At 18.4% G+C, this 14,980-nt stretch overlaps 2 protein-coding genes and 1 pseudogene across 3 annotated transcripts; 1 reads left to right on the plus strand and 2 right to left on the minus strand.

Moving 5' to 3' along the window:
• The first annotated feature begins 522 nt into the window (after positions 1 to 522).
• On the plus strand, positions 523 to 1,682 carry PmUG01_00075600 (annotated as a pseudogene). Its single transcript has 3 exons — positions 523 to 549; positions 687 to 1,349; positions 1,512 to 1,682. Coding segments are annotated over exons 1-3 (861 nt in total).
• A 2,697-nt stretch (positions 1,683 to 4,379) lies between these two features.
• Positions 4,380 to 5,248, minus strand: PmUG01_00075700 (fam-m protein; the record flags this gene model as incomplete). The annotated part of the gene is made up of 2 exons (XM_029006389.1): positions 4,380 to 5,030; positions 5,162 to 5,248. 2 exons carry the CDS (start codon positions 5,246 to 5,248, stop codon positions 4,380 to 4,382), a joined length of 738 nt encoding a protein of 245 aa, XP_028859243.1.
• Positions 5,249 to 13,697: 8,449 nt separating this feature from the next.
• PmUG01_00075800 (fam-m protein) lies at positions 13,698 to 14,578 on the minus strand (the record flags this gene model as incomplete). The annotated part of the gene is made up of 2 exons (XM_029006400.1): positions 13,698 to 14,354; positions 14,495 to 14,578. 2 exons carry the CDS (start codon positions 14,576 to 14,578, stop codon positions 13,698 to 13,700), a joined length of 741 nt encoding a protein of 246 aa, XP_028859244.1.
• Between the last annotated feature and the right edge of the window lie 402 nt (positions 14,579 to 14,980).

The raw sequence follows: 14,980 nt of genomic DNA on the forward strand, positions 1-14,980 counted from the left end.
GAATGATATTATCTTAACCATAAAAAAATTAATAATAAAATAACAGAGAAAATTCTGTATCTTATATATAGTTAATTTTTATCTATATATAATACATTAGAAAACAAAAAGGATCCTAAATAAATATTTTAATATAATGAAAAATTCACGTGAAAATTAGCTAAAGTCACTTTATTTTGTTACATATCATATCAGCACAATTATATTAGACTAAAAAGTATAATTTAATAGGAAAGCACATTTTTTTTCTACATTTTTTTTTATATGCAATATATTAATACTTGTTTTTCACATTTTTACATTATCAATTAAAAGCGCTTATTTTGTATTGTACAAGGTATACTACCCTATTTTAATATTAATAAAAAGTAAAGAGGAAATTTTTATAAGAAATTTTTTTTAAAAATACTGTGTACGAAAAAACCAATACACCAAATATAAACATATTATGTATGTTTTTTCATTTATATAAATATGATACCAATTTAATTTTGTTATTTAATTCTCGTATGCTTATATACGATGTTATCAGGGAACACAGAAGAAAATGTAAAATTTATATTTTATAATTATTATATATATTATTGCATCCAAGTGCTTGTTCTACAATTGATATAAAAATCTATTTTATTAAAATATTATTTTGTATATTTATATATTATTATTACTATATTTTTTATTTTTAGGCGAATACTGTGATATTATATATTAAATATAAGGATGAATTTGATAATAGAGCTCTATTAGATACTCAGAATAGTAAAGGAACTGGTGGAAATCCTGCAAAGGAATGTATGAATATCTCGAAGGATGATTTTATTATCCCATGCCAACAGATTGGTAGATATTTAATTGAAATAAAACAATATCATAAATCTTATCGCCCAAAACGTTGTAAAAACTTGAACTATAGGATAAATTCAGACAGTAAATACACTGCGCAAGAAGGATGGTTTAACAAATATGCAGAACATTCCTTAAAAATAAATAATATATGCATACAAGATATAAAAATAATTCCAAATGATTTTTTAGTTAAACGTAAACAACTATACAGTTATTATGAGGATTATAAAAAATACAAAGGTCAAGAAAGTGATTCTGATAATAAAATTTGCAACAATATTAAAAAATGTTATAAATTTTATAGCGATAATTACAAAGAATGTCAAGGAAATAACGAAAGCCATTTTTGTGAGGATTTATTCAATTTTAAGAAAGCATAAGATGATAAAATGAATAATTTCTCTCCATGCAACGATTTACCACAAGTAGCAAAAACTTCAGCACACACATTACCACATATAGAAGTAGACTACGTATTTGTTCCCAGTCTAACAGCAGCTATCGTATTACTAATATCTTTCACTTTATTTTTTTTATATAACATTAATAAAAATTATATTTAAAATTAATAATATTTTATCAAAAATGGTATAAATTATTTTCACAAAAATTATAAGTACATAACAATTATATTTTTAAGTATATATACATACATTTTCATATAGTTTACTCCATTGAAATCGTTGATACATAGTTGTTTACGAAGGGATAAAATAATAGAAATTAACAAATATCAAGAAACAAGAGGATCCTTAAAAAACCTACATGCCGTAGAAAATAGAAATTATACAGGATGTTTTCATAACATAGCTTATCATCCTCATGGAATCACTTGACGTAAAATTCACGGTTATATTATTTTCAGTAGGTAAACTAATACATAATGTTATATATATTCCCCGTATGTTGGAATTTATTAATAAATAATATAAACTATAAGAAATGAATACAAGTCTATAAAATTTATTTTAAAAAAAAGAATAAAATAAATACAGTATTATTTTAAAAATTATTAGTGGAAAAATTCCCTTATACTTTAGATTTTCTTCAGAATATAATACAGATAATTTTAAAACGTAAATATATAAGACAAAACTATGACGTAAATGTAGATTTTTTACACAGAAATATGAATTAACATTTATTACATACTTATTAAAAGAGGAATAAAAAAAATTAAAAAAAAATAAAGAAACAAGAAATAGAAGAATTAATAACTACGATAATATTACTGTATAAATAAAAAAATAAATATCCTTAAATAAATATACTATTCAAAAAATAAAAAGAATATATACGTTTTAATTAAGACTATATTTTAAAAGTATATTTTAATTTGTTCCCTTTAAAATGAATAGAATTAAAATTTTGTCAAATTATGTAAAATTTTAAATATTATTGTTATTATCTGGAAGATATTTTATATAAAATGTTAGTAAGGAGTTTTCTACAGGAAGAAAGCGACAAAAATCATGCTCTTGTTAGAGTTCAAATAGATATACTCATGTCCAATTTTTAATAAATCATAAATGTATTTTATTGGACAATTATTCGTAATTTTTTTTTTTTTGTTATCCTAATAACTTTGTATAAATATAATATCCAAGATCAGAAAACAAGTAGATATATGTTAAATAAAATATATATATAAAATTATTATATAATTATAAATATTTCATTAAAATAATATTAGTAACAAATAGTGATTATATTCCTATATTTTATTTTTTATTTACTTTATACAAAAGGAAGAATACGGCAAATATTCCCATAAATATAATAGCAAGTAACATGATAATATGTAAAGGTTAAAAAATATTAAAATTAATTATTCTTTCTTTTAGTTTTCAAAGAAAATTACTCTTTTATAGGATCCATGAAACTCACTATAAACACATTGTTATACATATGATATTTTAGTAATTGGGGCTTACTTCTTTCATCATGTAAAAATTTTAGCTGTTGTTCTAATTTTCTAATTATAAATTTTGTGATATTCACACATATATATTAATAAATATAACTATACAGTATTGTAATTTACTATATATCATTATTTTTCTTATTAATTTAAACATAACCTTTTTAGGATTATACTCAATATCATATTCAAAATAATAAAACAATAAATATGTAATACTAAAATTATAACACATTATTAAAAGATTGGCTTATTCAAATAAAAAGGACAAATAAAAATTTGTGGATGATGAAAAAATACTCAATAATATTTTTTATGACCTTTTCTTTATAGTTACCATAAATTTGGTAAAGACAAAAATGCTTAGCATGTACTTCATATTACTAATAGGTATTAAAATCTTATGTAGTTTTTTATATTTTTTTTAATACTTGTTATTAATTTTACCTTATTATATATACGTTGAGAACGTCATAATCGTGTATATAACAACAACTATTATAAAAATAATAATAAAACATTTCCTTATTAATTTGTTTATGCAATACCATGTTGAAATATTTTTAACCTAATTAATTCATAATTGTACTCTTCGTTCGCTTACGAATTCTTCATATTATTAATAATTTATTCTTAATTTAAAATATATTTCAGTAATAAAAAATTTTGTTTGGTCAATATATTAAAAGTATAAGCTATAAATTAAATGTTCTTTTATAGATTAAAAAAATATACTTAAAATTCATGTTATTTTTCATTAAAATTTTTTTTTTTTAAGTACATAAATATAAAGGTATATCATTTTCTTAAATGTGTAAGATTTATATTTTTCATTTACTAAAAAAATTAATTGTATATTTAATAATAGACATAATATTAATAAATAAAATAAAATATTACCAATACTAAAATAAAAATATTAACCATTCTACCTTAACTCAGAGGCATGTTTTAAATGGATATTATTTTATTATATACATAATTCCCGAGATATACCATAAGAAAAAAAAAAAACTAACATCTCTTAAGAAGTCAAAAGGAATATATATATTTAATAAAATAAATATTTTGCTTTTTATATTGAGTAAAAAATATATATATATATCATTGTAACAGTATATATTTACATAGTTTCATCAATTACAAAAGAAAACATAATATTTTTTAATATAAAGCTAGTCATATATTTTTCTTATTAGAACTACAATAATCATATTAAGCTTGAAGATGATAAAAAATATGGCACAATTATTTTTCATTCTAAATATAAATTGTAAAGCGACATCAATAAATTTATATTAATTTTACCTCATATACATAAATTTTTATAAAAATATATTTTAAACAAATATAAATATTAAGCAATAATATTTAATTTTTCTGTAATAATAATTTATTATGCAAAATGAAAAACATTAAAACACTGAAATTAGCAAAAGAACGAATATATTTTATTACCACTCCATATAAAAATGAAAAGCTATACGCACGTGCATCTATAAAACTGTAAAAATCATAGTTGTGAATATAAAAATTATAGCACTAAAAGTATCACAGTTATGACATCATATTGATTGAAATCTTACAGAAAAAGAAATACTTATTATACTATTCACTCAGTCATATACTTAATTTTTTTATATTTTTCATTATTTTTTAAGATCTTAGGAATTGATACTAAAATCATAATAGATAATATAATGATAAGTATGCCAAATGATATTAGAAAAGAGTATTTTTTTACTCCATCTCCAGCTAATCCTAGAAGATTATTCATAGGTGACAACACATCCGTTAAGTACTCAAATCCGTGTAATATTGGTAATCCTATTCCAAACAAGAAAAAGAGAAAAAATATAACAATTCCGAATCCGTAACTTCTAAATTTTATTTTTTCTAATTTTATGTTTCTAATTCTCCTGTTTTTTTCGAGAAAATTATCATAATCTTTTTTCTTGATCCATTTCTTTTCAAAATGAAAATATTTTCCATCAAAAATTCCATTGTTATAATTCATAACTTCTGTGTAGTACTGCGCCTTATTTAATGGATATATATTAGATTGTTTCTTTAGTTTTGTGAACACACTTTCATTATTATATGTTGTTTTCTTCTCGCACTCTCCGTTATCTGCTATATCTTCATTTAACGATACAATATTTAAATCCTTTTTCTTCTTACATTTTGCTAGTAATCTGTAATTTCTTATATCTAATTTTCTATTGACTTTTAAGATATCATACAAAGATTTATTTATGGATCTCTAAAATAAAAAAATGTTAGTATTACATTTTTAACTGAATTAAAGATATAAATGTAAAAAAAAAAATATTATTATAATTAAAATTAGAATAATATGAATAAAACAAATATACTCCAATAATTTTATAATACCGCATCATTCCATAAATTACATATCCATGTTAAAAGCATAAACAGAAAATATTTAATTAATAAAAGTAACATAATTCTCTGATCCATGAGCTAAAGCTTTTAATAATCCGATATATTCTCTAAGGAAAAAATTAATAATAATAAAATATACTTCTAATAATAAAAAACGATATATGTATTTCAAAAGTTATTTTTTGAGATTTTTTATTCCTTCATAAGAACATTATGTATTATATCTTATTCTAATATATTTCACAATATTTTCAAGGAAAAATGAAATTAAAAATACATCACATAATTTTTATCCTAAAGTTCTTTTAAGAAAAAAGCTAATTATTATTAAAATGAAATAAAATGATTTCATTCCTATATATTATATATATACATTTTAATATATTACACTAAGTATATTACATATTTTTTTAATATTTTTAAAAATAAAAAAAAATATATAATTTTTTAATATTGAATTTATTTATCTAGAAAGTGGAATTCATCGTATAGATCGTATAAAATATATATATTATATTGTTCTATATATAAAGGTAATAATAATTATCAACGAAGTTTTCCTATTATGAATTATGATTTTTAAACGCTTTCTTTTTTTTCTAAACTATTTATTATTGTTAAATGATGTTAATTATATAAAACTATAATAAAAGTTATAATAAATAAAGAAAACATTATTTTTTTTAATATGTTTTTTTATGTGTTTGTACTATGTTCAATCTTCCACGGAATACTGTACATATGAAAAAAAATATTTATAAAATATTACGTAATCTATGAATAAATATTTATTTTATAAATAAATTAGAACAATACATCATTTTTGTTATATATATGTTTAAGGTTATAATATCTAATTAAGTATAATATATATGAATATTTCTAAATAAATAATTTTTAAATGTATCGATTTCAATTTATTCTTTATTTTTTAAATAAATATATATTTTTAAAAAGAATTTGATAAAAAATAAAAATAAATAATATATAGAGTAGATATTGATTAAAGGTTTTAAAATAAAAATAATCTAGATTGTATAATGTATTTATATAATTTTATAAAGAATAAAAATTCTAATTTCTTTTTATAAATTTACTTTTTTATATATATTTAAGTAATTTTTAAAAAATGCAATTAAGATAATAATTATGTAAATGTTATAAAAATATTAATGCCGACGTCCACACGTTTTTTGGAGAAGTTTTGTGATACACGTTATTAATAAGATACATATAACTTCTACTAAAACTAAAATTATACTAATAAATATTTACCATTATAAAGTAATAAATTGAATCCTAACTTTAAATACTAGAACTAAATTTATGAATTATATACTGAAAAAAAAAATTTCTTATTTCCTTTTATTTAAAAAATGAGCATATAAAAGAATTAGTAATGTCTATATAAAATATATGTATTGTTGTATCCTAAATATAATATTAAAATTATTCTTAATATATATATATCGAAGAATAACAAATAGTAAAAAAAATTAAATACATATATATTTCCTTAAAATTGCAAAAAAAAATTATTTATATTTATTAACCCTAATGTTTATTTAGCCTTCTGCCGATATATAAAATAATTTTAGATGATTACTATCATGATAAAAGCGAAATGGCAATTTTGTATATTATTCATTAATATATCATTAACGTTAATTTAATATTTTATTGACATTTATATATAAAACATATTCATCTATAAATTTTTAACTTAGTATATATTTAACTATCTAAAGAAATATTGAATTAGCACTATAGTTATAAACAATAATATAATGTTGAATAATTTTTTCTCGTTATTTTATTGTTATATTTTAAAATTCTGAAGTTATTATACTGTTGTAACTCTCATTTTATAAACATAATATTTTATTATTTATCTATACTTTCTCTTTTGTACACTAGAAAAAAAAGCTAAAATGAATTCTTTAATACATCTATGTTTTATAACCCATTACTAATAAAACCTATTTTGTATAATAAATAATAAGAGTATTTTGGAGTAAAAAATTGAATTATATAGATATTTATATATATAACAATGAAACATAATACTCTAAAGTAGTTACATCAAAACACAAAAAAAGACACACATGTTATTAATTTAAAACTAATAATGACTTGTTTTTAATTATCTAAACAACTAATCATTTAGACTAGAATATTATGCAAAATTGAATATAAAAATCATAATTTAAAACATAAGTTATGGGAATTCCATAAAATTATATGAATTTGTATATCATTTATTTATTTTATATCCCCAATATATATTGTTCATAGAAAAATACTTATGTATACAAATATATATATAATACTAATATTTTATAATTAATATTAAATAGTACGCTAAAATACCAAGTAGAAATTATTAAAATTTACAAATCCACAAAAAAAATAACACATATTTTTATTTGTTGCTTATCAAAATAACCGGATGTACACATATGCATTTACAATATTTTAGAGATTATATGTATTCTATGTATAACACTAAAAATATTACAGATATTACTTTATATTAAATACTTCATTACATAAAAACATGTATTCTAAATTGTTCCTTTTGCTCAAACACTAACATAAGATTTGTATATTTTTCATTATTTCTTATGATCTTATAAATATTATATATATTTATATCAGATTAAATAAAGATTAGTTACATAATATTATATGAAAATAGAGTATAACGGTTTCGTCATCCGTTTCTATATAATTGTGAAAAAGTGGTTCTATGCGATATTCTGTAGACAATATATTATCCAAATACTTTAATCCTCATAATAAGGCTATTTATTTTCTCAACAACAACAGCAACAAAAAAAAATATAGCAACTAGAAATCCATAATTTCAAAATTTTATTGTTTTCAAAAAATAAAAATTCTTTATTCATACACATATATATTGAATAATTATAAGAAAGTACACAAATGATCATAAAATATTATATTGATATATTATGAAGTTATTTATAAATTAATTTTAAATGTATATGATACTCCAATGAAATTTTTTAATATACGTCGTAGCATTTTATCCTTAGTTTTTTTATACAAAAAAAGTACTTTACAATATCTATGAATTTATAATATATGCATAATAATATAGTATAAGAAAAATATTTTAAATGTACCAATATAAATAATATTATACATAACGAATCATCTAAGTATACAAAAAAAATAAATTTTTTACCAACCTGTACATCAACATTTATATATATATAAAGAACATATATAAACATAGTAATGTATGATAATTATAAACCTAATATATATAGAAGATGATAATATGGATTATTTGATATTTAAACTTTATAAGGCAGATGTATTTCATAAATCACAAATATATTTATACTATATCAAGTTATAAAGGTGATTTATAGAATATTAATTATCGTAGAAAATAATTCATTAACTTCTAAATTAATATTATAAAAACGATGTAAATAATATTAACTAATAATTTATATATTAAGCATAAGTCTAATTTATATTTTTTAATTCATAATCTTTTTATTATTGTTCTAAAATACATTTTTCTGAACTTTTTTACTATATTATTATAATTTTATTCTTACTACATAATATAAAATATAATATAATTCCAATTTAGTGTATCATAAAAATGTTAGTTAAGTATGTATATATTATTCTTTATAACATTCTTATATAAATTTGTTATTTTTTATTAAATTTTTTTTTTTTTTTTAATTGTATTTTCTTACTTAATCATAAGAATTTAAAATAAACTTTATATTTCAAATTATTATTTTTAATATTATATCATATCTTTAATATACCTCTATATTCAATAATATCAAAGTCTATAAATATCACAAGATTTTAACAAAGTTTTGTTTCATATTGCTTAAAAAAATAAAACTTTATTTTAAGTTTTATCAAAATATAATTAAATTAACTCATTGAGATATCATATATTTTATCCTTAAGATTCTATTAAGTATTTTTAATTGAAATATATAAGTTGTTAATATTTTTTTTAATGCTAAACGCAAATTAAATTTTATTAAAACGTTTTTAGTATAACACATTTTGTTGTTCCAATTGTTATGCTTATTTCAAATTATTTTAAAATATTTGTCATATGTAATGCTTTAAAAGACTACAAAATTTTATTTACTATTTTAATCAACATATCCTTTAAAAATATAAAATTTTTAAAGGATAACTTGTATACTTCATGTCTTATAAATTTATTTCATCCTATCGAATATCATAGACAAATTAAGAAAGCAGATTTATATTTAATGCAAAAAATATACAAGTATATACAAAATATTTGAAATAAATTTTTTACATTATTCCTAGTTCCAATTATTATGTAATAATTGGTTATGCGCTTTTTAATGTTCTTTTTTAAACCTATTTTATCTACATTACTTTAATTAATAATATTATTATATAGAAAAATTAGTATAATATTTTTGTTTAACGCATCTCTTCTCAATTTTCTGTTGAATATATTTTATAGTTAATACTAATTTAACAAAGATATAAATTTAAAAATTTTTTTATACAAAAAAAATTATAACAAATATTATATTGAATATTTTCAAAAAAAAATATATTCCTGAAAATTTTATCATCACATAAATTTTAGCATTTTAAATACATTCACCACAATAGAACAAAATAATAAATTTTTCCTCTTTACTTTTTTTACGTAGATATTCCAATATTCCTATAAAGTTAATTATTATATTCAATAATTTTTATATATTTTTTGTAATCTTACATTTTTATATTAAAATGAATAATTTATTAATATAAAAATACAGATATTATTATAAATATAATATATTTATCTTAATTTATAGTGAACTAACTCTGACAAAATGTGGAATAAAAAATCAACTTAAATATTACATCAAATATAGGGTTACACAGATTATTATATACGGAAACAAATATAGATTCTCAGGAGACAATATTTAATTTAAAAAATTATTTCTAATATAATTTTCAAAACTGAAGTAATTCATTAATATTTAAAGATAATTCCGAAAATACTCATCATTCGTTATCATCTATTAATTACTTTGATGATGTTCGTGAAGAAATAAAAAAATCAATTCGAGTAAAAAAATATAAGTAAACAGAATATAGTATATAACCATTAACTTGCCCAAATTTAGAAATATTAGATTTACATGATGAAAGCGAACTACCAAAAGAATTGCAAACTCTATATAAAAGGCCAAATATACTTATGGGTAATTCTAAAAAAATTATTACTAAAAAAATGCTTAAGGAGTTTACTCCAAATGTATTAAACTCTATTTTCTTATTAATTAATGTAATATCACAACGGTCTAAAGACATTTATATATCTTGTGTATTATTGTTATTATCAGTGTTATATTTATTCTATAGAATATTTAAAAAATTTTATAAGAGTTACAATAGTATATCAATTATACTTAAGGAATTTTGTAAGCACTCATAAGTAAAATTTTACAGAATAATTACTATAAATCTATAATGTTCTGGCACGTGTTTTAATATATATAAAATTTTATGTTATTTAGGATATTTATATATATATATACTTACTCCTATTTTTATATAATACATGAATAATGTTCAACTTTTATCTAAAAAGATTCTTTTAATATAATTCTTGTTTTTATAACTTAAATATAGTATATACGTCTTTACTACTTCTTCACAGCATTAGATTTTTATAAAATTTATAAGATAATGAAAATGTTTAAATTATTTTTTATTATTTTTTTTTTAACACATATATATACGTAAGAAAATAATTTATACATGAGGCTTTTCTTTAATTTTGAAAAGTTTTGTTTAAGTACTTAATGAATTTTCAATTTATTCTATTTATGTTAGGTTTTTCAGCTACATCTGAATATGTGTTTAAATATTTAACCATATAATATTAAGCATTATATTTATTCTCGTTAGTTGTATTAATGTAGAGAACCTATATATATAGGCATTACGTGGTAATTACGATATTGTTGTTTATAGAACGGCATAGTAGATTTAAATCGATTTAATTAAATATAAAAATTATACTCATAATACTTTATACTTAATTGGAATATTGTATATGTGTAAGTTTTAATTTTTTCACATAATTTATTTTTGTTGAACGCAAAATAAACATAGTTTAAAATTATTTCTTTTATAGTATAAACTAGAACCTCATGTTACACTTTTTTATTAACCATTATGAAATAACTATATATGTTTTTTTTTTTTTTTTCTTTCCTTTTATTTTATAATAATTAAGTATTAATTTTTCTTTTTACATATTTTTTTAAATCTTGATGCCTATATTCCAACTGTTCATTATTTTCTATAAATATATATGGTATTATTGTATAATAACAGTAAATAGACACTGTTTAATTTTTACATATCATATTTTTCCTTTTCGTATAATTTTATATGTATATATTAGTAAATTATCACTAAAATTTCCTTTCACAAGTGTATATATATGGATTTATTATTAATAAAACCAAAATTTTTATTTTTAATCATCCTTATAATGCTCTGTATATATATAAGAATAAACAATGTCTACATACTTATGCAAATGTTAAATTTTTTCTTTTCTTCTCGTTCTATATATTCTTATTAAGATTTTTTACTATATGAATTGAGAACCTTATTTTTTTATATGTATTTCCATATTTAGACCTTATTAACTTTAACCTTGTAAAATCGCATTTCAAATAAAAAATTTCTATAAATTATAAAAAAAATAATATATAATCTGATACAAAAAAAGAATATAGAAAAAAAAAAAAGAAAAATCTTAAAACACATAAAGACATAATGAAGCTGTGCATAAATTATAAAAAAAAATACTGTATACTTTATTAAAATACATTAAGCTTTTATTAGATATGCTCAGATAAATAATTCTCATTTATTACAAAACTAAAACCATTTATTTATTAGTTTTATCTGTTTTTTTTAATTATATGCACATTCACAAAATTAATGAATCATTCAACTTTTTTATTTCTTAATGAATTGTTTTATTTTCTCCATAAAATGTGCATAGTATCAGAAATTCAACATTTACCTATGTACATATATATTAATAGCACTAAAGTATTTTATCTATACTTTATATATAAATTTTATTAATATATATTTAATACATCAATGAAAGTATTAAAACGTTTAAAATACGAAATTAATATATATATACCGAATATATAGTATTTTATGTTAACGCTCATTTAATATTTTCATAGAAGAGGACATGTAAATAAAAAAAAATTGTTTTCGTTCTTTCTATTCATTTTATTTTAAATATTATTTTTTAGTAATTTTTTTAAGAAATCAGAAAAATAAAAGTTAAATATAAAAAGTGTATAAATTAGAGCGTCCTCAATAGATAAGTTTCAATATTTTTTTTAAAACAAAGGGAAATGAAAGTAAATATAATTATATTATAGGAATTTTAAAATATATCATATATTTTTATTTTTTCCATTACAATTAAATTTATAATTTCATTCTTATTATGTTAATTTAATAATAAATTCTTATTAACATTCTTTTTACCTTTTAAAGTGAATTTATTTATTTTGACTTTGTTTATTTTTTTTTATTTTATGTATATATATAAATATAGATTTCAATATTTAATAATTCTAACGTTTATTTTTTTATGTATAAAAGAGAATTAACTGTACATTTAATAATATACATAAGCTAACAAAATAATATAACAAGGAAAATGTAATAAAATTAAAATATTGAACATAAACCTTAAATTAAGAACCCTATTAAAAAGATATTATTTTATTATGTACTTATAACTCCACACGTATATCATCAAAAAAATTAACCAAAAGTTTTTATAAAAGTATTAAGGAATAAATATAATTTATAATGTATATCTAATAAAAATTATTTTATATAATATACATTATCTTTTTTCTTGAGTAATATATATATACATATATATCAATATAGTATAATGAATGCTCTTCATTTCATTAGATACGAATGAAATAAATTAATTGTTTATAAAAAATCTAATAAGGCATTTTTTATCTACTTAAACTAACAATCATTTTAAAGTATAACATGATGTAAACTATAAAGCACCATCTTTTAGTTCAAATATAAATTATTGCAGTTATATAAATGATAAGAATTGTGCTATCATATTTTCATATTAAAGCACAAATGTATTTTTTTCATAGTAGTTTATTTAAATAATAAGATACATTTATTATTCTAAATGTATTTAATTAAGTTTAAATAATACTTTAATATACAAATTGGAAAAGACGTAAAATATTCAAATTCACAGAAAAACTAAGAACATAATTTCTTATTATTCGGTGCAATTAGGATAAGTTATACATAAGTGTATCTATAAAAGTAAAAACAAATATAGCTATGGGTATTAAGAATATATCACTAAAGGTATTACAGATATTACTTTATATTGATATCTTCATCATAAAAAAAAGTGTATGTTTCATTATTCTTTTTACTGAGTCATTAACTTATATTTATTATACTTTTCATTATTTATTAATATCTTTGGAAAGACTATGATTAGTATTAGTGATAATAAAACAATAAGTATTCCGTATAATATTATGCAAATATAGGGTTCTACGGTTTTAAGATGGTCCGTCAATTGTATAAATTCTAATAACTCTTTTCCAGCTTCTTTCAGCAAATCATACCTATGTAAAATGGGATACCCTATTCCCAATAAAACAATAAGAAAAATTATAGCAACTCCAAAACTGTAACTTCTAAGTTTTATTTTTTTTAAAGTTATATTTCCAATTCTCTTGTTTTTTTTAAGGAAATCATCATGTTTCTTTTTTTTTATCCATTTTTTTTCAAAATGGAAATGTTTACCATCAAACATTCCATTATTATAGTCAATAAATTCTGTATAATATTGCGCTTGATTTAGTAAACTCCTATTATATTTACTGTTTTTTCCTTTTATTGCTTTTTCTTTATTATGTATATCTTTTTTTTCGTACTTCAGTTTATTTGACATGTCTTCTCTTAAAACTGAATTACTTGAATAGACATCTTGTTTATATTTTGCTAGTAGTCGATAATTTCTTATAACTATAGTTTTTCCAAGTTTATAATTATTATTCAAGGATGTTCTATGAGTGCTCTGATAAATAAAAATAATAAATTTTAAATATATGTTATTTAATAAAATAAATAAAATAAAGGAAAATAACAGTATTAATAAACATAAAACACGAACTACATGAAAAAGTCAAATTTTCTTAAATAATATTTTTCTATTACATCATTTTCTAAATGAAATAAACAACGTAAAAGAATAAACGCATAAAATTTAATAATTAAGATTAAAATAATATTTTTTTCCATGATGTTGACTTTTAATACGTTAATATATACAGTAAGCATAATATTACAAATAATATTCTTGAAATGATAAAAAAAAAATATGTTATTTGTTTTATTCTTTTTTGCTATAATTTTTTACTTATTTGTACAATTGTAATAATATGTATATAACTATAAAAAAGTTTCCAATAATTGAATAGAAAAATAAAATTAAATACTTATTACAAAATTTATATGATAATGTTATTTTGAAAAAAAAATAATCTTAATCAAAATATTATAATTTGTATACATGTACAAATAATAAAAACATATAATTTAATTATTTATTATAGAGCATTAATTAAATATATATTTTGTTAATTTTTTTTAAAATTAAAAAAAAAATATATGTATGTTTTCCTGTAATTTCGAAATATTTGT

This window comes from Plasmodium malariae (genome assembly GCF_900090045.1).
Source record: "Plasmodium malariae genome assembly, contig: PmUG01_00_47, whole genome shotgun sequence".
NCBI lineage: Eukaryota > Apicomplexa > Aconoidasida > Haemosporida > Plasmodiidae > Plasmodium > Plasmodium malariae.